The sequence below is a fragment of the Danaus plexippus genome (assembly GCF_018135715.1).
Source record: "Danaus plexippus chromosome 16 unlocalized genomic scaffold, MEX_DaPlex mxdp_23, whole genome shotgun sequence".
NCBI classification, from domain to species: domain Eukaryota; kingdom Metazoa; phylum Arthropoda; class Insecta; order Lepidoptera; family Nymphalidae; genus Danaus; species Danaus plexippus.
The window spans coordinates 2,565,570-2,589,137 of record NW_026869851.1 but is presented as its reverse complement, the minus strand read 5'-3'; the positions used below and the strand labels follow the sequence as shown (position 1 = coordinate 2,589,137).

General features: G+C 35.2%; 2 protein-coding genes across 4 annotated transcripts in view; one reads left to right on the top strand and one right to left on the bottom strand.

Annotated features, from left to right (window-relative positions):
• LOC116771698 (guanine nucleotide exchange factor subunit Rich) overlaps window positions 1-2,088 on the bottom strand; it is a 29,524-nt gene extending 27,436 nt beyond the window's left edge. Inside the window, exons 1-4 of the mRNA XM_032663619.2 lie at window positions 1,837-2,088; window positions 1,429-1,536; window positions 812-961; window positions 335-518 (exon numbers count right to left, since the gene is read on the bottom strand). Coding sequence (XP_032519510.2) covers window positions 335-518; window positions 812-961; window positions 1,429-1,536; window positions 1,837-1,971 — 577 coding nt within the window. The 5' untranslated portion in view covers window positions 1,972-2,088. The remainder of the gene's footprint in view (window positions 1-334; window positions 519-811; window positions 962-1,428; window positions 1,537-1,836) is intronic.
• A 292-nt stretch (window positions 2,089-2,380) lies between these two features.
• LOC116771955 (uncharacterized) lies at window positions 2,381-23,054 on the top strand. 3 transcript variants are annotated; one of them, XM_061528143.1, is made up of 23 exons: window positions 2,381-8,302; window positions 8,368-8,599; window positions 8,674-9,000; window positions 9,074-9,207; window positions 9,754-9,888; window positions 10,093-10,186; window positions 10,271-10,366; window positions 12,804-12,941; window positions 13,235-13,375; window positions 13,505-13,624; window positions 13,725-13,751; window positions 14,273-14,661; window positions 14,737-15,089; window positions 15,455-15,632; window positions 16,296-16,466; window positions 16,838-17,009; window positions 17,426-17,547; window positions 18,055-18,263; window positions 18,539-20,199; window positions 20,388-20,656; window positions 20,754-22,094; window positions 22,183-22,310; window positions 22,381-23,054. In XM_061528143.1, the coding sequence occupies exons 1-23, from the start codon at window positions 2,538-2,540 to the stop codon at window positions 22,440-22,442; spliced, it is 12,264 nt and encodes a 4,087-aa protein (XP_061384127.1). In that variant the 5' UTR covers window positions 2,381-2,537; the 3' UTR covers window positions 22,443-23,054. The 3 variants fall into 3 exon arrangements, with proteins under 3 accessions (XP_061384127.1, XP_061384126.1, XP_061384128.1); XM_061528142.1 differs by having other exon boundaries at window positions 9,071-9,207; XM_061528144.1 differs by lacking the exon at window positions 13,725-13,751 and having other exon boundaries at window positions 9,071-9,207.
• Window positions 23,055-23,568: the final 514 nt, after the last annotated feature.

Sequence of the window (23,568 nt, the reverse complement as noted above, 5' to 3'; positions counted from 1 at the left end):
AATTATTGTAAATGTTTGAATGTCCTGTCTTTAAATTGATATTACAGATTAAATTTGATAGTAAAAAATAATACCAATCATTATTATATTTCCATGTTACTAAGAATTTATTTAAACTATAGCTATGTCGAGTTATCAATTAAGTGTTATATCCTTTGAACATTTCTATTACGGACTTGATTGAATATACCCATAATAAAAAAAAAATTAAATATAATGTGTCAGCTGTTTCCTATTTTATTAAACAGAACTTTGCTTTTATAATCTGTTAATATGTATGTATGTAAATATCATATAATTCCACTGTTAGTTAATAATAAACAATTTAAAGCACCTTTCGAGACTTGTTGATTGATAGAAAATGGGATCCTTCCAAGATCCAGACAGTAGTCCCTATTTTGACTGCCGTCCCAACGATATCTCAGTAGATGAGCTCTTGTAGTGCACACGAGTATTTCTGTGCCTGATATACAACACATTCTTGTTATATGACCGTCCCATACAAGGATCTCTTTGAACTGTAAATTGTAATGTTAAGAATATTAGATAAATAATCAATTTATTTTTATTATTGAAAGACCTAATACAAACAATAAAGAAAAACAGTACCAATCATCCATTATAGTGACAATTATACAACCAATTAAAATAATTCACAAATTTTTTGAGGTGTTCTGAAAATTACTTGAAATCTCAAATTATACAGTATGTTCACTTTCTGTTTTAACACATTTTACCTATTTCATAGATGGCCGATGTTTAAATTTGAAAGAAAACTAATTACAAAATAAATTAAGACATTCAATAATACCAAAGTGATTTTCAGTGATGTTATAACTTCTTTGACAAACAGTTCCGCTGAATCTCTTCTAAGGCTTGCCGTTGGTGGATCACACTGCTGATATGCTGATTGTTCATTTTGAGATTCCACATTATATAATATCAAATGGCCCTCCGATGTCTGTAATTATTGAAAAGAATTTAGTAAAAGAATTAAGTATATTTTAGAAATGATGTCATTGAATTAATTCATACAGATAAAGCATATGTGCTAACCACTTTACTGTTATAACATAAATTTAAATAATTTATTTATGGATAAAAATATTTTTCATTTATCATAACTTAAGATATTTTTATGTTTGTAGAGGTACGTAACTATTACTATAATAAATAGGCATTATATAATTCATATTCATTACCTCTATCTCTGGTACATGAGACAATGTAAGCCCTCATTAAGTGCAATATTACACTGCCTATTCTTATGTACTAGTTATACTTGCTAAGTATTATTAAATAATATGATGTCGAGTGTAATTTGCATACATTACTTTATTACGTTGGCCTCTGTCATTTAAATAGTTCTATTGGATACTAAACCTATAAAAGCATTAGTGAAATAATGCATTACCAATGAAAACATACCGATATGCATATCATTGATGAATCTGGTTTCCATTCAATGCCAACATTCACTCCAAGTCTTTGTATAGATTCTGATGTACGTCTGTGGTATACTATTGGAACACTAGGCTGAAAGATGTAGAATATTAATTAATAGTATGTAAAGTATGTTATATACTTCTTCTGTATTGCGTCACATATATCTTGTATAATTAAGTAATGAGATGTGTCACTTTTGCTCTTGTGGTCGTAAATCCAAATTATTATATTTTTTAGACTCAATAATATGGGAAGTGGTTCTTTGGTTCTTGATATTTTAGTATTAAATTAAGTATGTAGTACTACAGTAAATATGTAACCCAGTACATATAAAAAAGTAAACAACAAATATATATCATATAAATACAGTTTTTAAGAAACCTTATATACCTTACAAAACCAAACAGCAAAACATTCTTCGCTTAGTGATGCAAACAAAATTTTGTCTCTATTGGACACTATTTGCATAATTGATTCTGTTCCTAAGTTCTTCAGAACTTTGGGCCATCCTATGGGAAAATACATATTTACAAAGGTATTTCGTCCTTATTATTTAATTTATTTATTGAAATTTTAACATCATGTTTGATCCGATAATTAAATTAAATCATAACTCTATATACTTCGTCAACAATGTCAATATAGTCAACACTGAACTGAATTGTGAAGTGTGAACATTAAGATGTCAACTGTCATTGTTACATTTTTTTTTTGAATAGGCAATAGTTTGACTGCACAGCCTATTTCCGATTTAAACTGAAGACGAATATCCTTGGCATTTTTAAAAAAATATTAACTTACTTTACAAAATGCTATTTTATTACTTATATTTTTTTGACCACTTTTTATTCCATACTATGTAGGTGTAGTTTCAAAATTGTGTTATAAATGCTGGAACCCAAAGCTAGGAAGCCACTAAATGCCAAAAAAATTAAAAAGTATTTTGGCGAAGCTGGTTACTAATAAACTAACAACAAAAATAGCAAATCCACTGAAAGTTTATGATATAGTAACAATACACAGGTTTTAAAAAGGACCATAAAATACTATGATATATTATAATTTTAACCGGGATAGTTTTCGTTGTGACAATGGAAGTACCTGATTTACAGAGTAGGAATCTTTGTACAACAGAGGACGCATTTGAAAAGTTTCAGGCCGTAACGATGTACGAGGAAGATGAATTTATTACTCTCTCAGACATAATATCACCTCCACATGCAAATCCAGATCATGATGTCTCTGAAATACTAAATGGTGTTCAAATTGATGAAGTTCCTATGTCAATACAAGATGATAAAACAGAAAACAACAGCAAAATACCCCTTGCATCAAATCAGGCAACCGATGTAGCTTTTGAAACCAATAACCAACAGGATACAATTAAAATAAGTGTTCCGAAAACAAGAGGGCGAAAAAAAAAAGTGCCTGTTGAAAATAGTAACATACAACCTATCCTGTCTCCAACCGAATTCAATAAGACCAAAACTAAAAGAATAAGCAGAAAGCAGCAGAGTGAAAAAGAAAGTACTTTAACTGAAGATATAATTAGTGACAAATTGTATATTGAGCATAACAGTGACAAAATTAAAGAAACAAAACATATTTCTGAAAAAGTTCCTGGCAATAGTGCTAAAAGAAAATCTCATCATTCTCTTGCTGAAAAAGAGGAAACAAAGCCCTATAAAAAAATGTATAAAAAAGGTAAACGGGGACGAAAGCCAAAGCATAATAAACAAGAGGAAACATTAAATGAGGAAAAAAATAACCCAGAATCTAATATAACCACTGAATCCAAGAACATTGGCACAAAAATCTCCCTTATTGCAATGAAAAATAAGCAAAAGAAGGGTAGAAAACAATATAGGCTGAACAATCAAAATCTTGTAACTCAAGATACAAACCCACCACAATGTGAAGATAAGTTATCAAAGAAAGAGTCTGATCTATCAGATAGTGTCACTTCTAACATAGCTTTGGAATGTGGTATAACTAAAAATTCAGTTGATAGTGGTAATAGTACAGGAGACACCATTATAGATATGCAAAATAAACATACAGACAAAAATGACATTACAGAGGAAGATATGGAAGAAATTCCTTTGAGCAATTTAAGTAGAAATTCAGAAAATGATTCAAATAAAAATGTTCATGAAAAAACAATGCCCCAACCTAAGAATTCAATACCCGACACAGTAACACCTGTTAAAAAGCGAGGCAGACCTAGAAAGATTTTAAACCGATCACCTACAAAAATGTTATTGGAGGAAACCAAGATAACTGATGATGAAAATACCAAATGTAATAAAAAGAATGTCAGCCTTCAGCAAAAACAGAACAGTTATGGTAGTTCTAAAGTAAATTGTGAGATAGAAAATAACCTTCCCCCAAACAGTGATTTTGACATAACAGAAATGTATAATGGTGATATTGTCAACATAGTTACTGAACTCTCTGGACCAAAGCTTAGTTCAATGAAACAACATTTGTCAGATCCTCTGGATAAAGATATACGGAAAGACACACCTGAAGAAAGCTCAATTGGAGAACCTAATGAAACTAATGAGAAAGTTCCTGAAGATTCATCTAGAAGACCAGTGCGACGGAGAGTATTAAAGACTTGGAACTATGATGAGGGCTCTGATGAAGATCCTTACGCTAATATGGAATCTTCTGATGACGAACCAAGAGGAAGAAGGAAAAAGGGTGGAAGATATAATTCTGATGATGAATATTTTCCTGGAGATAAGCGGCAATTAACTGAGACTGAGAGCGACAATGCTATGGATGAAGATGAACTCGATCTAGGAGAGTCTAGGAAACAAAAAAAGAAGAAAAATAAGAAGCTAGATACAGTAAGCAACAAAAGCCCCAGAAAGAGAGGTAGGAAAAGTGATGCCGAGAGTACATGCCCTACAGAAAGAACTAATACCAACACAGATTCTAGGGATATTGACTTTGAAAATTGTTCAGATGGCTTAATAGTTCAAGGGAATGGTGATTTAAGAGCAACAACAAAACCTAGAAGAAAAAACAAGTCGCAGGGTGAAACAAGTGAATTCGAGAATTTTATTGCAAAAATTGTACAAGGAACAGACATTAAAATAAGCAAGAAGTCCATAGATGACGTGAAAACTCCATTACAAATTCCAACACTTGACGCAAATGATGTCCATAAAAGTGTTGACAAATGTTCACAAACAAAAATTGTCAAAACAAAATCTGAGAGCGCACAAACTGACACCTTATATGAAATTCCAATGAAGGAACAAGCGCCACTCACCGCGGAGCAGTCAGAAAAAGCCTGTGAATTTTTATCAAGCATAGTTCAAACAACAGCAGAATTAGGACAATTAATGACACAGAAGTCAAATGATTTTATCAACAAAAAAATTAATACCAGACATGTAACGGACACATTCAAAATGGATTACTGTGTTAAAAAATCGTTTCTTTTGTTTAAGCTTGCCAAACATAATTTGGTTCAAATGGAAGAGGATTTATCAAAGCAGTATGAGGAATTTTTAAAAGAAAATAATTTAATTCAACACCGAGAGAAGCCTAAAATCATAACATCCACATCTAAAGCTAGTGACAGTGACTGTGAAATAGTAGAAGAACCAATAGCGACGAAAGCCCCCGTTAAAGCTGTATTTAATCCAAAAACGGTATTCTTAAATAAAGAATTGTCAATAAAAATTGCAAAAAAGCCCTGTGAAGAGCCCCAACCTAAAAAGAAACTTAATATAAAAGGAAGAAACAGTGTTTGGATAAACGATTCTGTTGTTGTGAAAAAAATTAAAACTAGTCAGTCTTTTTTAGCCCAGGACAGCCGAAATAAAAAACCTCCTGATTGTAAGATCACATTAGAAATGGTAAATAATTTTTTTAAGAATTATGAACGTCAAAAGGCATTGCTTCTTTGTGCTCCTTATGTAAGAACTGAATGGTTCGGTAGGGAGAAGAAATACATATGTAATTATTTTGTTGACAGTACAGTAGATTTCCCAGAAAAGGCAGTCATCATACAAAATGAGAACATACCTTCGGAAATCGGTTTGATGGAGGCGAATGAATCCAACCATCTGACGGCTAATTCTAAATATCTAGCAAAACATACTTATTTCTGTCCAGAGACATTGACGTCACTTTGCACTAAAGTGTTACAAAATTGTCTTCATTCCAAGCGAATTTACTATTGCAAGTCTATTGATTGCAGACAAAAAGATCTCAACCGACAGGAAAACGCGAGAGGAAATGCAAAAAACTTAAACTTTCATAATTTTGAAGGAATAGTAATAGTGAATGATATTAATAGAAATATCTTATATTTGAAAAATAGTTGTTTTGAATCGGCATTTGTACAGCCTCTTAAAACTCTTTGTTTTAAAAGAGTTGTGAAGCTTATGAGCAAGGACAACTGGAATGGTGATCAAACAAAGCTATCCCTCGCTGCATGTGAAAGTGAAAAGCCATTTCATATTGTTAAAAAACCTCAAATTGAAGAACAATTGAAACCCTTGCCTTCTCTCTGTTTTAAAAAAGTGGAAGAAATGCAAAAAAGTTTCATTTCTCGAAAAAGATATTACAAGCCAGAATCTTTAAAAGCTATAACCTTAGCTGCAGTGCAAGGGTTACTAAATAAAAATAGCAAAACAATTGACCAACATTTAGTTAAGAGCTTATGTCATAAAAGCGAATATCTTGTTTTGGAAAGAAATTGTTACAAGGTAAAAACTTTAATTCAGATGTGCAAAGAAGTGCTAGATGGTAATATGCTATACAGCGGTTACAACATAAAACCTGGAAATGAATCATCCAAACTAATTATAGATATAAATATCAAAGAAACAAAACATCAAGTAAAATCACTATTTCAATTATGCAAAGAAAAATTGAATATTGTTTTAGATAAAAGCACCCACAAAGCAAAAAGGGCTCTGAAGTCTGAAGAATGTGAAAATTTGAAATTAAAAAAAAACTCTTCTAAAGTAAAAACTTTGTCTCAATTATCGATACAAAGTTTGAATTGTCTTTTAAACAAACATTTTGAAGTTAAAACATGCTTGAAACTGTGTCAGGAAAAAAAATACTGTGACATGACAAAAACCATGAATAATTCACGTAGACAAAACAAAAAAATGACATTGGAAAACAACTGTTGTGAATTAAAAAGAATAGCGGTTAAAACATCGTATGAATCATTTAAAGAGAACTTAGATATTCATATAGAAGAAAAAAATTACGTATCAAAAAGACAGTTCAGTACTTCTAAGAAGAGTGTAGATGACAAATTGGAAACCACATGTAATCTTAAGAAAAGTTCTCCTTCATTTTTCAATGAATCGAGTAATAACCCTCTAGAAAAAGACGGTGAAACAGAAAATGACGAAGGAACGCGAATAAATATCGTCAAGAGTTTGAAATCATTGTGCAATGATAAAATATTAGGATTCAGTGCCGAATGGCTTGAAGATAATAGTAAACAATGTGAGACAAATTTAAATATAACCATAAACAATGTGAATACAGTATCGGAGGATGTGTTTTCGATGGCCCCTTATGAGGGCGAGTTAGGTGATCATAATTATCCAGTCGAAGGCGGACAATGCCCAGGTGTTGGAGGTGAAGTAAATTATGAAGATATAGAAGATCTTAATAATTGGGAGTCGCAAGTTAAGATGGAATTGCGTTCATGTTTAGATTCTACGAGCTACAACGAAAGAGAAGACCAAGATCAGAATTTATTATCAGTAAGAATTAAAGTTGAGCCTTTAGACGATGTGTCTGAGAACATTGCTGATTCAACAAACATAAAGACAGAACCAACATGTGACCCGGAATGTATTGATGGAAGTGATAATTTCTCTAACTCCAATATAACGCCCAAACTAGAAAGTTTGGTTAAAACAGAAGTTACAAATGAACCCACATATCATAAAAGTATCAGTTACGATGAGAATCTTTTTGAAGCGTTTGTGAGTTCAAATAAAATGATTGTCAATTTAAACCGCTATGGCAGTACGAGCAGTGAAATTTTCAGCCAAAGTTCACAACGAATCCGTAGACAACACGAACCGGACTCGGATGGTGGCATTGACGCTTTGACTGATTCTTTAAATTTACTTGTGCCACAAAATATCGATAAATCTAAAGTAAGACTGCTGGAAAGTGGTACCGAAGAAAAAGAAGAATATAAAAAACATGACAGGAAGAAACACGAAAAACGAAAGTGTAAGTTAAAGAAATCAAGTAAAGATCTTCAATGTAAGACTAAAACACCATTCAAAGATGATGTAGCCGTGATGACAAAACAATTAAGATATAAAATAAGACAAGGACAAAATAGAAACGAATCCTCGGACTCGGAATCTGTTGATTTCGATTTTAAAACAGACAAGGAGGAGTCAAAAGAAAATAAGAGGCGGGAGGAAAAGGAAATTCAGTGTAATGATGTCGACTCCACTGAATTTATAAACGAAAAAAAATGTAGCGAAACACAATATGAAGACCCGTATGAAGAAAACGGCCAAAACTTTATTGATACTAGGTCGTTATCCACGCTCAGTGATTCCAACCAGCCTAGTAAGATTTTGGAGGATGAATCCTTTGGTTCGCCATCTCCAGAATCTGTGACTAAAAATATCATACAAAAGGATACTACGTCCTCATCAGAAATCTCGTATATGGAACGACATGGATGGAAATGCTACTCCATTAACAGTAGAGACGAGAAGATTTATGAACAAACGTATGTTGTACTAGATAAACTGCCTGAATCCTTTGTAAAAACGTATTTCCAATATCAACATCTCACGGATCAAGACGGAAGAGCGGAGGACTTAGATTTTGACAGGTAAGCTATAAAATTTTTAGTTATATTTTTGAATAAACAAGTCTCATATTCTCTGAATGTTCCAGATTAAACAATCTAAAGACGCTACAAAGAGTTCGAAATATTGGAAATAATGAAAATGTTGATAGTCCGCCTACAACGGATGTAACACGGACGAAGGTTAATAGTAAGCTGATAGAGGTATCAAATGTATCCCGGGATATCGAGCCTATTGAAAGTACTATGAAACATGGAACTTGTAATGAAGTGGTTCCATCTGAAGAGGAATCCGAAACCTTAAGAGAGCAATCCTTATCCGTAAGTCTCAGAAGAATATTAAATGATATAAATTGTCATCCAATTTATAAATACGAATAAAATATTACATACAGGTCCCAACACAGAGCTCGGAAAACTATTTTGCAAAAAATGTGCTCATGGACGATGGCAGCGATAGTGATAGTGAGAAACCACGTGAAGCGAAAGACGTTAAGGAGAAATTGAAGAGAGAAGAACAAACATACAAGACAAGATCCGGCAGAATAATTAAATGTAAGATTGACACAGATGAATCGTGGAAGACTGACGCATTGATGCTCACAGCGGACAAGGTGATGAACAAAGAACTAGCCTTACTTCACGCACCCGTCACACTCAAAGACGAGGACGCTGAAGAGGATTGTAAAGACTTTAAATATAAATCTAGTTATAAATCTCAGGTAAATCCATTTCCTATTTAAAAATGTTTTGAAACTGCAGTTTTTAAATATTTTTTTATCCACTTTTAAGAAGAACACGTCCAAAGGTCAGCTCAATCGTCGTAGAATTGAATCCGATGACGATTCATCTTCAGAGGAACAGAAGCAGTGGTTCACGACCAAAGAGAAACTCCTTAAAAGACTGTCCAAAAAGAACGACGGCACTGAGTTAGTATTTATTTAGTTTTGTAACATCAGAGTAATTGTCACAGACTGTAAAAAGAATTATATAGAGAGATCTAAGACTTTCGCGAGTATTCATTTAAATAGAACTAATATTTTTCGGATTATACTATGCGGATTTTATTATTTAAAAAAAAAACTTCATACTCCCGACGTTTCGGTTAACTTGTTGCTGCAAAGTAACCGAAACGTCGGGAGTATGTAGTTTTTTTTTATATAATAAATATACGTGGTGTAATCCGAAAAATATTAGTTTCATTAAAAATCATATAGAATCTTAAAAACAAAAATAATTCTAATTGACTGCTTATCAACAAGCGGATTAAAATTGCAACTTTGACCTTGGAGGTTTCATTCTTTGACTTGATCCATATAAATTTAATTAACATCTGGGTCCTTGGAAATTTAAACATTACAGAGTACATAAATTAAATCAGAATCTATCTTATTATCAGGACACGAAAGCTTAATTTAATTCAAATATTCCTAATTCCAGATATAATTAGAAATCTTATCTTTCTTATATTTCAGCATCGATGATGCCAAACGCGCTAAGATAGTTAACGAGTTCATTGAGAAGCGAGGGATGCCCGAAACAAGGCCACGTGTCCGGAACAAAAGACGCAGCAACAAGAACAAAGTCAATGAGAGGCGAAAACAGCTGAAGTACAATCATGAATTTTAATATATTTTTAACTATAGCTTACAATCACGTACATTACTATTTTGATATATATGTATATATAAACAAAAATTAGTTAGGAACTGTATTATAGAACAAGTAGTGGTACTAAATACTATAGACTACAAACAAGTACTCGACATCATAATAAATAAATATATATATATATATATTTTTTTTCTTTATAGAGTACTGTCCAGAGAGCTGTTCGGTGTCGACTCGGGATACACAAAAAAATATTCACAAGCTAATACAAGCAAAGGGCGCCGGAATATAAGAAAGGTGACTACTTCTAAACTTAATTATGAATACACGTCTACAAGTTATATATACAAAAAAAAATTAAATAAATTATTGTTATTCTAGGTCAAAGACAAGAAATCGTTGGCGCGTAGCACTGTGGTAGCAAACATGGCGGAGTTCGAGCGCAAACGGCGGCTCACGATACGCCAGGCACAACTAGTTAGTATTGTTTTTGTAAAAGGCAACCACTCTGACGGGTTAAACGATGATAGCTGAATATTAACAAACATGATGTAAGGGAATTCGCCAGTGTGTGAGCAGCTTTATTTCCGCGAGTATGAATCTGAAATCGACTTTATTCAAACATTAGTGTTAACCATAGACACCAATGTTACAGATGAGATGTATGTGTAATGTGCTATTATCCTAACAATAGATCTGTTCTATAGCTGCTGAACCTTTCAAATTAAGATTATTACTGCTAATTATTTAGTCAAACAATTCATTAACAAAGGTATTTATTTTTTATTCCGGTAATATATGTATTTTATTTACTTCTGGTAAAGCATTCTATACAGGTGCAATAAGCACCTGTGCATAGACACCAGAAAAATATAATACATTTATAAAAAAAATTAATACATAATATTAAATTAACTAAGTAAGTAGTGTACAGAGTATATTAAGATTAATTTTACAAAATTTTTACATAAATACTATTTATTATGAATTAAAGTATTATTGATCTTATCCACCTCACAATATGTTTTCTTAACCATTTATTATAATTTAGCTCTTTCAGATTATTGGGAAGTAAATTAAAATATTTAATTGCAACATAAATTGCATTTTTAGTACTTATTGTTCTATTAATTTTTGGTAATGTTAACTGTCTAGCTCTTGTATTGATTACCCTATCAGAGTACAAAGTTTTACATTCACGAAAATAATAAGTTAAGGCTTGTACAACGAAAGATAGTTTAATCTTCAATGGTCCTAACATATTTTCAGAATTTGTCAATTTGCTTAACATTTTATTTTGTAGATTTACAATAGGTTTTAATGTGTTATCATATGCACCCCCCCATGCTATAATTCCATAGTTTATAACACTTTCAAATAGACCACGATAAATGATTTTCAGTAATGATGTGTTTATCCAATTACTTAATTTGTAAAAGAGGAAGGTAAAGTAAATGAGTTTTTTCATTAGTTCTGCAATATGTTTGTTCCATTTCATGTTACAATCAAAACTACTCCCAGATATTTACAACATTCAACTCTTTTCAACTCTCTATCTTTAATGTAGAAATGAAAATTTGTAGGCACACTGTCAGTGTAACAACCAAAAGTAATAAATGTCGATTTATCAACATTTAGCGTTAACTGATTTACTTTTAACCATTGATCTAGCTTATTCAACCAATCAGACAAACAATCAGATACTACTAACCAATTATATCCAGTACACAGAACTACTGTGTCATCAGCATATGATACAAGAGCATTAGGAGGCAGAATATTAAAAATATCATTTATGTACATAATAAAGAGAAGAGGCCCCAAGATGGTCCCTTAGGGAATACCAATTTTTACAATTCTATAATCACTAGTACAATTATTCAATTTAACACATTGTTCTCTACCTGATAGATAATTAACAATCAATTTATGAGGTAGACCTCTGATTCATTTGCGCCACAATTTATCAAGTAAGATTTTATGATTCACTGTATCAAAAGCCTTTGCTAGATCCAGGAAAACCAGTACAGATGCACGATTTTTGTCTAAATTATCATATATAAATCTAGAGGTAAATACGAGAGCATCATCTGTACCTCTGTTCTTCATAAAACCAAATTGTTTGTCTGATATCAAGTTATTACTAATAGAAAATTCATACAATCTTACATAAATTCTTTTTTCAAATATTTTAGCTAAATTAGATATTAGTGATATTGGCCTGTAATTAGTTGCTAGGTGTTTATTGCCAGATTTAAGAATAGGGATAATATCAGCTTTTTTAAGAGCATTAGCCCAGATTGCTCGACTAATACATAAATTAAAGATATATTCTAAAGGTAAACTAATATCTTTGGCAATACACTTAATTACTTTACTATGTATATTATCAACTCCACCAGATTTCTCTATCATTTCATTGATATTTTTTTCAATTTCAGTCTGATTTGTTGGTGATAAGAAAATGCTATTACAGTTATGTTCTACAGTTTTTTCAATATTTATTTTCTCCGGTTTACCAAGATTGCTCGCAAGTTTATTTCCAACATTAATAAAGAAATCTATGAAATCATCTGCCATAGCTTTCCCATCAACAACAATTTCATCATTATCATTAATTAAGTAATCAATATCCCTAGTTACAGTGTTTTTCCCTAACTTACAATTTACATAATTCCATAGTTTTTTACTATCTTTGTAATAATTTTTTACTTTATTCGTTTCAAAATTACTTTTAGCTAATTTAATTGCTTTATTAAGAATTTTACAATAAGAAGTATATTGAGTCTTAAGTTCCACACTATATTGTAAATATATTAATTTTTACTGTCTGAAATTATTAATAGCTCATAAAAATATTTTTTACTCAGACAGGAAGTGACGGTTGGTGTATAAGTTTTGTTATTATGTTCAGAGAGAGGTGTTGGGCTGTGAGGAGGACGTGAGGGTGGTGGTGATCAACGACGAGCTGTGTCTGGAGTACGACTTCCAGGAGAAGAGGCCGGCCGTTAGCGTGCATCCGTTCTTCACTAAAGTCATGAAAGCACATCAGGTATATATGTGTATACTGAGATTAAACCTCGCGGGTATTCAATTAAATTTAACGAATATTTTGTTATTACTACGCGTAATTTTATTATTTTCAATCGCAAAAAAAAATAAAAAATTTATTCAACTATCGGTCTGTCGTTAATTGAAAATGGGAACAAAATGATAGTTTAATATGAGATATCTTTATATCTTTGTGTTAGCCATGCTGCGGGGTTGGAAAGTATTGATGGGCATTTATGTAAGATAATCACATTGGTGATTCTTGACCTATGGTTATATATATATATATTTCAGTATGAAGGTGTGAAGTTGATGTGGGACGCGTGCTTCGAGACCGTAGCTATGACGTCAGCGGGTGGCGAGGGAGGGGGCTGTATACTAGCGCATTGTATGGGGCTCGGAAAGACACTGCAAGTGTTGGCGTTGTTACACACGGTATAGATGTAACATATATGACACATACACACACACATACACGAACACACACAAACCCAATCTTATTCTGTCTATATAACGTTAAGTTTCACTGATATATGACGATGTGTTCCGAATGTCTGTTCCCAGGTGTTGACTCACCCCCAGCTGGGCATGCGGCGTGTGTTGGTGTGTTGCCCGCTGTCCACTGTCCTCAACTGGGTTGACGAGATACACAAGTGGATCGGACCGGTCACCAACGAGATCAAGGTATTGCCACTGTTCTGTTACACGTTACACACAACAAATAATATAGTTTCACAATTTTTGTTCTGAGGTTATTATTAAACGTGTCATTATACTTTTCAAGCAACGGAATGTTAAAAGGAAACTACAGGTACAATGCAGCTTCTGTATTTTTATCTACGCTTAAATTTTTCATCATTTGAGTAGAGTAGTGCTTAGACCAGGGGTTCCCAAATTTATTTTGACTACTGACCACTTTAAGAATAAATTATTTTTTAGCGCCACCATTTTTTCACTTACTGAAAAACCAGAAAATATAACCCCCTCGCCCCCGACTTCTAGACAACGCCCGATTTTTTTTCTGGGTCTCTTATCGCCCACCTTTAGCCCTGCAGCTTCCACAAGCAGCGTTATCGCCCACTTTGGGAACTGCTGGCCTGGATGAACGAAAAGTTCGATGACGTAGGAAACGAACCTGCGACTTTGGAAAAATCATCCCACTCGCTGTACCGAAATAACAATAACCGAGTCGTTGAATAAGTTAATGAATATCTTTTAACGGCCACATGTAGCAAGAGCTATTCACAAGCATTCATTGGGATGTCTTACTGAAGTATTCAGTTATATAAATATTGATTTAGCAAAATACTAAATCAAGTTCCCTTGTCGTAGGTATTTGAATTGTCAAAACTGAAGAAGACATACGAACGAGCATATCAGTTGGAGGACTGGTATAATGGAGGTGGGATTTTTATCATTGGATACGAACTATTTAGGAGTCTGAGTACTTTGGACCCTGTTCTTGACGGTGTGAGGCCCAAAGTCCTGAACAAAATCCGCACAGCGCTGTTGGATCCTGGTCCGGATATCATAGTTTGTGATGAAGGTCATTTGTTGAAGAACGACTGCTCTATACTGGCGGTAGCCATGAGTAGAGTGGTCACTAAGAGACGTATCGTACTCACGGGCACTCCCATGCAAAATAATCTCAGGGAATATTACTGCATGGTGAATTTCGTTAAACCGAATTTATTAGGATCTTACTCGGAATACTCCAACAGGTAAGGGTGTAGATGAAAATCAACTCTATTGATATACATTTTAGAGTTTAAATATATTTAAAAATATATTCCTAGATTCGAGAATCCGATTATGAACGGGCAGCACAGGGACTCGAGAGAGGAAGATATAAAATTGATGAAGGCTCGTACACATATTCTTCACAAAGTGTTAGAAGGGTGTCTCCAGCGTCAGGAGGCGTCCGTGCTGTATCCGTACTTGCCAAAGAAATACGAGTACACTGTGTTCATATCACTGACGAAGTGCCAGTGGGAACTGTACAAACATTACCTGACGCATTACGCGAAGGACACCAAGCAGAGTGTGCTGAGAGACTTCCACGTGCTACAGAAGGTGTGGACCCATCCTCAAGTGCTACATAACTTCTTGACGAAGACGCGCGCTGACGAAAAGGAACCCAAAGTCAAAGGTTTTTACCAAGAAAAATTCAACATTATTATTGTTTTTATTTTTTATTTAAGAGTTTGTGGGGATTCTCTCACGAAAAACTACTCAACGGGTATTTAATGAAACTTCCAGTATAGAAACGAATATGTTGAAATTATAATTTGTCCATATAATTTCTTGTATGGTTATCATTTTATATAAGGCACGTGTTACACTACAGATGCCACTGCCAGTTGGTAAACATATCTACTTTATTTACGTCAGAGTACTTTATGAATTCTTCTCTGAACCCACTTCATATTCCGAAGTTCGTAGTTCGAGTCTAAAAAAGCATTTTATTTACCAGAGAATGTATTTGAGTTATTTGATAATATGTGTGTTGCCCAGTGGAGAAGATAGAGAAGTTGGACGATGATCTCGAAGAGTCTCCCGAGCACGTGGCCGCGGCGGCCGAGTGGTGGGCGAGCACACAACACAGACACGAACTGAACGAACTGGACTCCTCCAACAAGTTCCTGGTGGTGTTCCGTCTGCTGCACGAGTGTGTACAGCTCGGGGATAAAGTGTGAGTGTGAATGTGCCCTTATTTAATGAGTGTGAACATACCTTTACCGTTTATGTAAACTAAACCAGCTGAGCCGCTCTGATACTCTAGGAACATACTCCTGTACCGCGGACTAAAGCCTAAGTCATCTAGTTGGACTACAAAGAACAGTTTTATTTAACTTGTCTAATTTGTAAAATATTTAGTTTATAATTAACTTTCATAACAATCTTACTTTTGTTATAATGAGTTTTTTTTATCGTAACCTCTTGTTTTATAATTTTACTCATGAGACATTAATTATTCATATAAAATTCTTTCCCAAAGAAGAAAAAGAAAGAGAGTAAAGAATTTATGTATATATATATATATATATATATATATATATATACACACTCAGTATATGCATACTGAGCCGGCTACGTGCATTCCTAGTTTGAGTGTGAGGAATATACTGATAATAATGAAGCTCTATAAATAAAATTAATGATGTTTAATAGAAAATCTATTTTTTTTATTTATATCTATACGACAATTACATTTCTTGTTTCCTCTACCAAAGTTTTCTCTTAGAGATCTCTGATAATCGATAAGTTATCTTTCGTGCATCGCGTCCCTTTCATCATACTGTAATTGTTTTTTTCTTCGGTACATAAATTAATAAGTAAATATATTTCTGTGCAGGTTAATATTTTCAACGTCGCTGTATACCATGGACGCGCTCGAGTTCTTCCTCCGCCGTGACAACAAGTGGGCGTTGGGGCGCGACTACTACAGGCTGGACGGCTCCGTGCCGCCGGAGGTCAGACAGAAGTGGTGCCGGGAGTTCAACGCGCCTCACAACACACACACCAAGCGAGTATCACAAGTTATATATAATTATACACAGTGTACGATTTTTTAAAATTATAACCTTCTTTACTAAAGATTTGACCTTGAACTGCTGATATATTTTGTTTTTCAGTCAGTAAAATGTCGCTTTACAATATCTTGATAGATACTGAGTAGATTTATACGCTTTACTTGAAGAAGGAGAACACTAAGATTTATTGGACTACCGTTTAAAATGATTAACTACCGATCGGTTACATTCTTCCAGACTTCTGATTCGCATACCGTACCAAGGCAGGGATTTCGTCCAAGAATACATGTTATTAAAGTTTTTCATACAGTATAATATATTTTTGGCAATCTAAGTAATCAATATGAATGTTCTAACTCTTCAGGCTTTTCTTGATCTCGACCCGAGCCGGTTCCCTTGGTCTCAACATGACGGCGGCCAACCGCGTCATCATCATGGACACTTCCTGGAACCCGGCACACGACATACAGAGCATCTTCAGGGTCTACCGCTTCGGACAGAAGAAGGACTGCTATATATATAGACTCGTGGCCATGGTGAGACACAGCAACATTAGTGATCTGTGAAAAATATTAAGTTATAATAAGTGTGTTATTAATTGTTAAGTAAAAAAGCTTGTCAAAATGCTATATATGTATGTTGATTGACAAATATAGGAGTAGAAATTTTGATTGGGGCTGTCATGATGTGAGAGGATGGATCTGGATGAATGTATGGTGCGGAGAATAACAAGGAAGAAAGGTGACTGTGTGAACGATTACAAATAAAAGAATAGTGCTAGTTGTATTGCTTGAAGGCAAGAATGTTAGAGTAAATGTGCAGACCACAAACAAACGGACAAAATGCTTTGTCAAAGGTAACGACGGTTTAAAGAAATATTATAATAAAGCGATAATTTCAATATATATATATAATCTTTTTCTAAGTTAATAATCGTTTATAAAATGAACAGGGAACAATGGAGCAGAAGATATATGAAAGATCAGTGACGAAACAGGCGGTCGCCTGCCGGGTCGTGGACGAACAGCAGATAGAGAGACACTACAACATGGCGGAGCTGTCGGAGCTGTACAGGTGAGGGGCGTGAGGATACTGGAAGGTGCTATAGATTACGTATTGACTATCTTTTTATATTTTTCCATGGTATGGCTTCATTCGCACTGATATCGTGGAGTGTTTGGCCAATGTCTTTATTTGTTGGACGAATTAGATTCTTGAGTACAGTGTGGAGCAAGCATGTGTTATTAAAATAGAGGCTTAACGTCGTCTAATAACCTCTTATTGTCATTTTATTGAAATGTGTATTATATAACACACTAGAAGCTGGTGATTTCTCGAATATAAAACATATTATATGTGGTAATTGATTCTTAGGGAATGTCCATTAAATTTGCGCGAAGAGGTCCACTAATATCTCATCAAAACTCATTTAAATTACATTAGAAAATCTATCTGCAACTTTTGGAAGCCATAAGAAAGCGTTTCATTTAAGATACAAATCAATATCTCTAAACGCCAACCAACAAAACTCAAGCTCGTCAATGGATCGATTGACCGATATTATGTCATTATTACTATCAGACTGGACGAGGACGGGTCTGGAGTGTGCGCGGGCTTGGCGGCGGGTGTGAGGGACCCCGCCTTGCTGCGAGTGGCCGCGCTCGGCGGGGAATCGCTGCACGCGGTGCACGAACACGACTCGCTGCTGCGGGGCTCCAGCGAGAGCGTCCTGCCCGAACACGAGAGGAACGCGGCGTGGATGCAGTTCCAACAAGAACATGGCACCACCCGTACGATATATGTAGTACAAATTGTATTAAACGATGGCTTGTCATGCATAAATTGACGTTGGCTTCATTCAATACGGATGTTTGAGTGAATGTACATCGGCATGTTTTAAATAGTTACCTTTAGTAGTGCAACAATTCTACAAATATATGTATATACTTTAAACTGTTCCTGGTAATAAAATATATAAAAAGCTTTTTAGGATCATCAAATTCATTCTTCACTCAAAAATATTATTAGGTAAAAGGGATTGCAGCTTGATATTTTTGTGTTTCAGACATACAAAGTGTTGAAATAAACCTTCCCAAGAGAAACGATGAGGACTTAGCGAATCAATCGATAGAAGAGGAAGCGAATGACAAGGATGGCGAATCAAAACCCGCTCACAGCGAAAGCAACAAAAAGACGCGTAACAAGAAAACGAGATGTACGAAACAGGAACCGCGGCCGTCGACCAGTCAGCAGGACCTCGATCCGGAGTTAGAAGAAGCTATGATTAAGAAAATAATGAACATATTGATTCAACACGACTTTCACACTATGAAAACTCTCCGAGAAATATCTGAACTAGTGAAGAATGTCCGCGATGTCGTCGCAAACGTTCCGAAGGACGGTCTCCAAAACGTGGATCCTCTGATCGCGAGTATAGCACGAGTGCTGATGGAGGCCGACAATAGATCCTTACAAGATAACGAGCGAAACGATCACACTGACGACACGGGAGAAAAGAGTTCCGATGACATGACGCTGATAGAGAGAAAACGACGGAAGAAACGAAGAGACTCAGACGAAGAATACATGCCCGATACGAGAAGACGTAGAACATACACGAGGATAAGGAAACATAATGATCCCTACACCGCAAAAACAACTGACGACTCGGCTGGACACGAGGCAACCGACACTACAAGTAACACGGATCAGGATATAGCGCTGCTAGATAGTTATATTAACGATAATTCAAAGGCAACGGATATATCACACAAATTATCTGAATCGTTCACGGAAGAGACGAATGAAGACAAAGATTTTATACAAGTTGATGACAATGAAGAAATATCAGAACGGAGTGAAATAAATACACGAGTTGTTGAAGAAAATGAGATACGTGATGAGGTCAATGAAATAGACGATAATGACTCCTCCGACGAGTGCATAGAAGTCATTGATGACTGCGACAATAGTGACGGGGGCACCGAAGATACTAGTGAGGCGACGACCGAGAATAAACCGGTTGCGAGCGAAGAATCGACGGTAAAAAATCCATTAAAAAGCCAAGAGCGAAACACTAGCAAGGTAACATTGGCGAAGGAAATAGCGAGAGCCAATCAAGAGATAATTATTAGTAGCGAAAAAGAGATTATTATGGAACTGGGATTGAAGAAAATAAATACAGAAAGGCTCATAAATAATCAAACCAAGGATAAAAACTTATTGGAAAAACTCTTAAAAAACAAAGATACGATAAAGAAACCAACGTCGAATAAAGAGTCACTCACTAGCGTGGAGCTGCGAACTAGCGAAGAACAGAAGAAGACAACTACAACAAGCAAACAGCTGATCAAACTAGATCGAGACAGCGTTATATCGAATAGAGGGGCGATACCGAGCGAGAGCATTGTGCTTAGTGACGACGACGAACCTGTCATAACAGGACCGGGACCGCAGAAACAACCGCGAGGAGATCCACATGTAACGAGAAGCTCTGAGGGGAAGGCGGCACAGGATGACGGACAGCCTATACCCTTGCATGAATCTGTGTTGACTAATAAAAATTTCATCAAACTGGTCGCGCGTACATACCTCACTGGTAACCCGATGTTGGACGAGGACGCTGCCACACTCGCCGCCCAGTACAGCAGCCTGAAGGCTCTGAAGGAGGTTCAGGCTTCCGGTAACGGCTTGACTTCCGGACCCATATATGACATTGCTCTTCAAGTACGTATCAGGCATAAAAAAGCTCGTGATTATTTAAGAAATTTACTATCTATCTACTTAATAGCATCTTTGATGTGTTCATTACTTATAATTTCCGTCGCTTTATATGTTATAATATTCCTCCTCGTCATTAATAATGTCGTGTAGAAGTAACTTGCAATAGCTAAATCCAATCTTATTGCTTACAGGTATTAGGAAAAAATCTTATGAAAAGATTACATAACGCCAATCCCAAAATTAATAGCGCGGATAAAATTTTACTAAACACAGCTCAATTACAAGATAATTTGAAATGTAAAGATGATAAAGGGCAGAAAACTGGTTTAGATGAAAATAAGGCTTTATCTAAAAGAAAAACAGTCGAGCGGACCAATGCGAGTGAATCGATTGGCGTTGTTGAAAAGGCCGCCTCAACCAAACAGTTGGAGACATGCGCTAATGTAGTTCCTGTCGGAATGTGAGTATATTTATATTCGATAGTTCCTTAATTAAAACAATCATTTCTTAATTAAAACAATCATGTATTACGAATAATCTAATATATATAATTTTAGTTTTAAAGGTCCTGCAGCGGTCACGAATCAGATACAGTCTGTGGAGGAATGCATTTTGCCGGACGAGGACGAAGTCATACTGTCATCGTCCCCTATCTCTAGCCCCAAACGATTCGATCGACGGAACTACAAACAACTCATCGTTACAGCGGTGTCCTCAGAGGTGACACGTGTTCAAGAAATGACGTCCACATCTTCAGTGGACTCGCGAACATACCAGACACAAAGTCATAAAGTCAGAACGACGGTACCTTCAACAAAGTCGATTATCGAAGCCGACCAAAGTAGAAATGATTCAAGAGCAAAGAAAAATGCCGAGAAAGCGCGAATAAAGACAGGAGCGGAGCAGAATAATAAGAAAGTTGCGCCCTCGCAGGTATCTAGCGAAACGATCAGTTTGGACAGCGACGAAGACGATCTGGATAAAACACAAGACAATATGCTCTCCACATGTTCAGACCCTCGCACCTCAATAATAAGACCGGCAGACAAGAAACGGGCGAGCAGGGAAAGCAACTCCAATAACATTTTATTGTTACCGCTATCGAGTAACAAAACTCCATCGCCTTCGACAGCTACAGCATCAATATGCAGCGAGAACACCGTTAAGGCCAGCTCTCAATCAAAAGTAGACAACAACGCCCCGCCTGTGGTTAAGACAACAAAATGCCAGCCGGGTGACATTATTCGCATCAACGAATCCGGTAAAGTGGAAATTCTAAAACGAATCCAACAAGTCGTTTTACCGTCTGGCGTAAAAAACAAAATTCTGACTTCAAATAGCGCCGGAAACAATGACAATGGTACCAAGGCACCACTAATAAGCACACCTTCGTCGATCAAGCCCCAAACATCAGTTGATCCGAAACAAAGTGTGTTTAAAGAAGCGATATGGAAGATCAAACCGTCTGGTGGTAGGAGGGACGAATCGGACCCCCTCTCAGTGATCAGGAACGCGGTTTTCATACCTGCCGTTAATAATGAGAAGAACATAGAACCTAGCGAAAAGATAAGTAGACATACAACCAGCTCCGCGCCAAGAGAAGCTACCGCTAACCAAACAAAGATTCCGCTGAAAACCAAATGTAACGATAATCAAACGGCCAGTAAGAAACCACTGGCAGCTGGCATCGAGTTAACGAATAAGTCGAAGACATCATCTGAACTAAAATACACGCAAGTGCCAAAGGTCACTGGGATGGACGCGAACAAAGACGTCATAGACTTAACAGATGCAAATAGTCAGCGAGACGAAAATATACAAACTAACACGGAAATTAATGAAGTCGATGTGGCTGGACCTTCTAGAGACACGGTTTCCAACAAAATCGCTACAATCAAGTATGTTTACATTCAATATCTAACTAAAATTATCAAATGTTCGTTATACATCATCAGCGCGATTACTATTTTACTGTATTGTTCGCAGAAAACTAAACAAAGCACCACCGAAATTAGCGACGGTTACATCAAAACCGATTCAGTCACCAAGTGGCTCGAAGCGGTCGTCGGCCTGGGCGGAGGGCGCCTCAAAAAAATTAAAATCCGGAAGCGGAAGTAAGCGACTATAATAAAATCAATTTCAGTTTAATACAATGTGCCCATAACAAAAACCCTTTCCTTTCAGAACAAATGACGCTCAGCGAATTCAATCTCGACGACCTTGATGATATAATTGAATTGGAGTGAACAGGCGGCTCAGCTTGACATAAGGATATGTGTGCATTATATGATCTTACGTGTGTTAATCGTCGTTCGGAGTATTCCTATTATTTTCTCTATTTTTATTACATTAACCAGAGCGGTTGTATTATTTTTTTTATATATTGTGATACTAAAGGATTTATTTTTAAGCCATCAGAACTTATTGCTTCGATTAATTTTTAAGATAGTTTTAGTTGTAGCTGTCTTTCTAAGTTAGATGGGAGACGTTATAATGTGATTATATTCTAGTTCATGATATAATAATATAATATGGTTCAAATATAAATTATTAATGAGGATAGATGTGACCGGATATCGGCAAGGATCGGATGGTCTCTGAAGTATGTGAGACCTTGAGTCGCACCATAATTTATGTTTGTGTAATATTTAAAGTACATATAATGTTTTCTTCTAAATTATTATTAATAATATATATTAATGATAAGGAATATTAGATTATAAACTTGGACGTCTCCTGTAGCGGTTTTGTCGAATGACTTCATTTTATTGTTTTGAATAGAATGTAGGTGTGTAAGAGTCTTATGAAAAAAAATATATTTTAATCTTTGAAATTGATTAAAGATGTATTAAAAACGATTCGATTATTTATTAAAAACAATCCCACGGAACATATTTATACTCAAAACTGTCTAAGGCTATTTTTATGACATTTGACTATAATCAAAACATTTTTTTTTAATATAATATGGCCTTCGTCCGTGCAAATACGTGCACAGTATATTCTGCCAATGTCTTGTAGAATGGAGGAGACACGATCCGGGATTGACTTTAATGAAATAAAATTTAACAGTCTTCGAGTGAAGTCACAATTAGGGACTACATATGTTGGTAGATCTTTGTAACACATTTTATACAAAAACAGTACATTGGCTTAGACGTTTTTTTTTTAATTTATGGTATGGCTTCATTAGCACTTGAATCGTAGAATATTTTGCTAGTGTAACATTGTATGATAGCCTTCAAACTTTGATTTTGCTTAATTTCATTTAATTCGATGTTTATATATTATGTTACACGAATTAAGATTAAGACGTCTGTTTACAGTATATGCATGCTATTAAATAATGTTTGTATGTTATAAAGCTTTCTA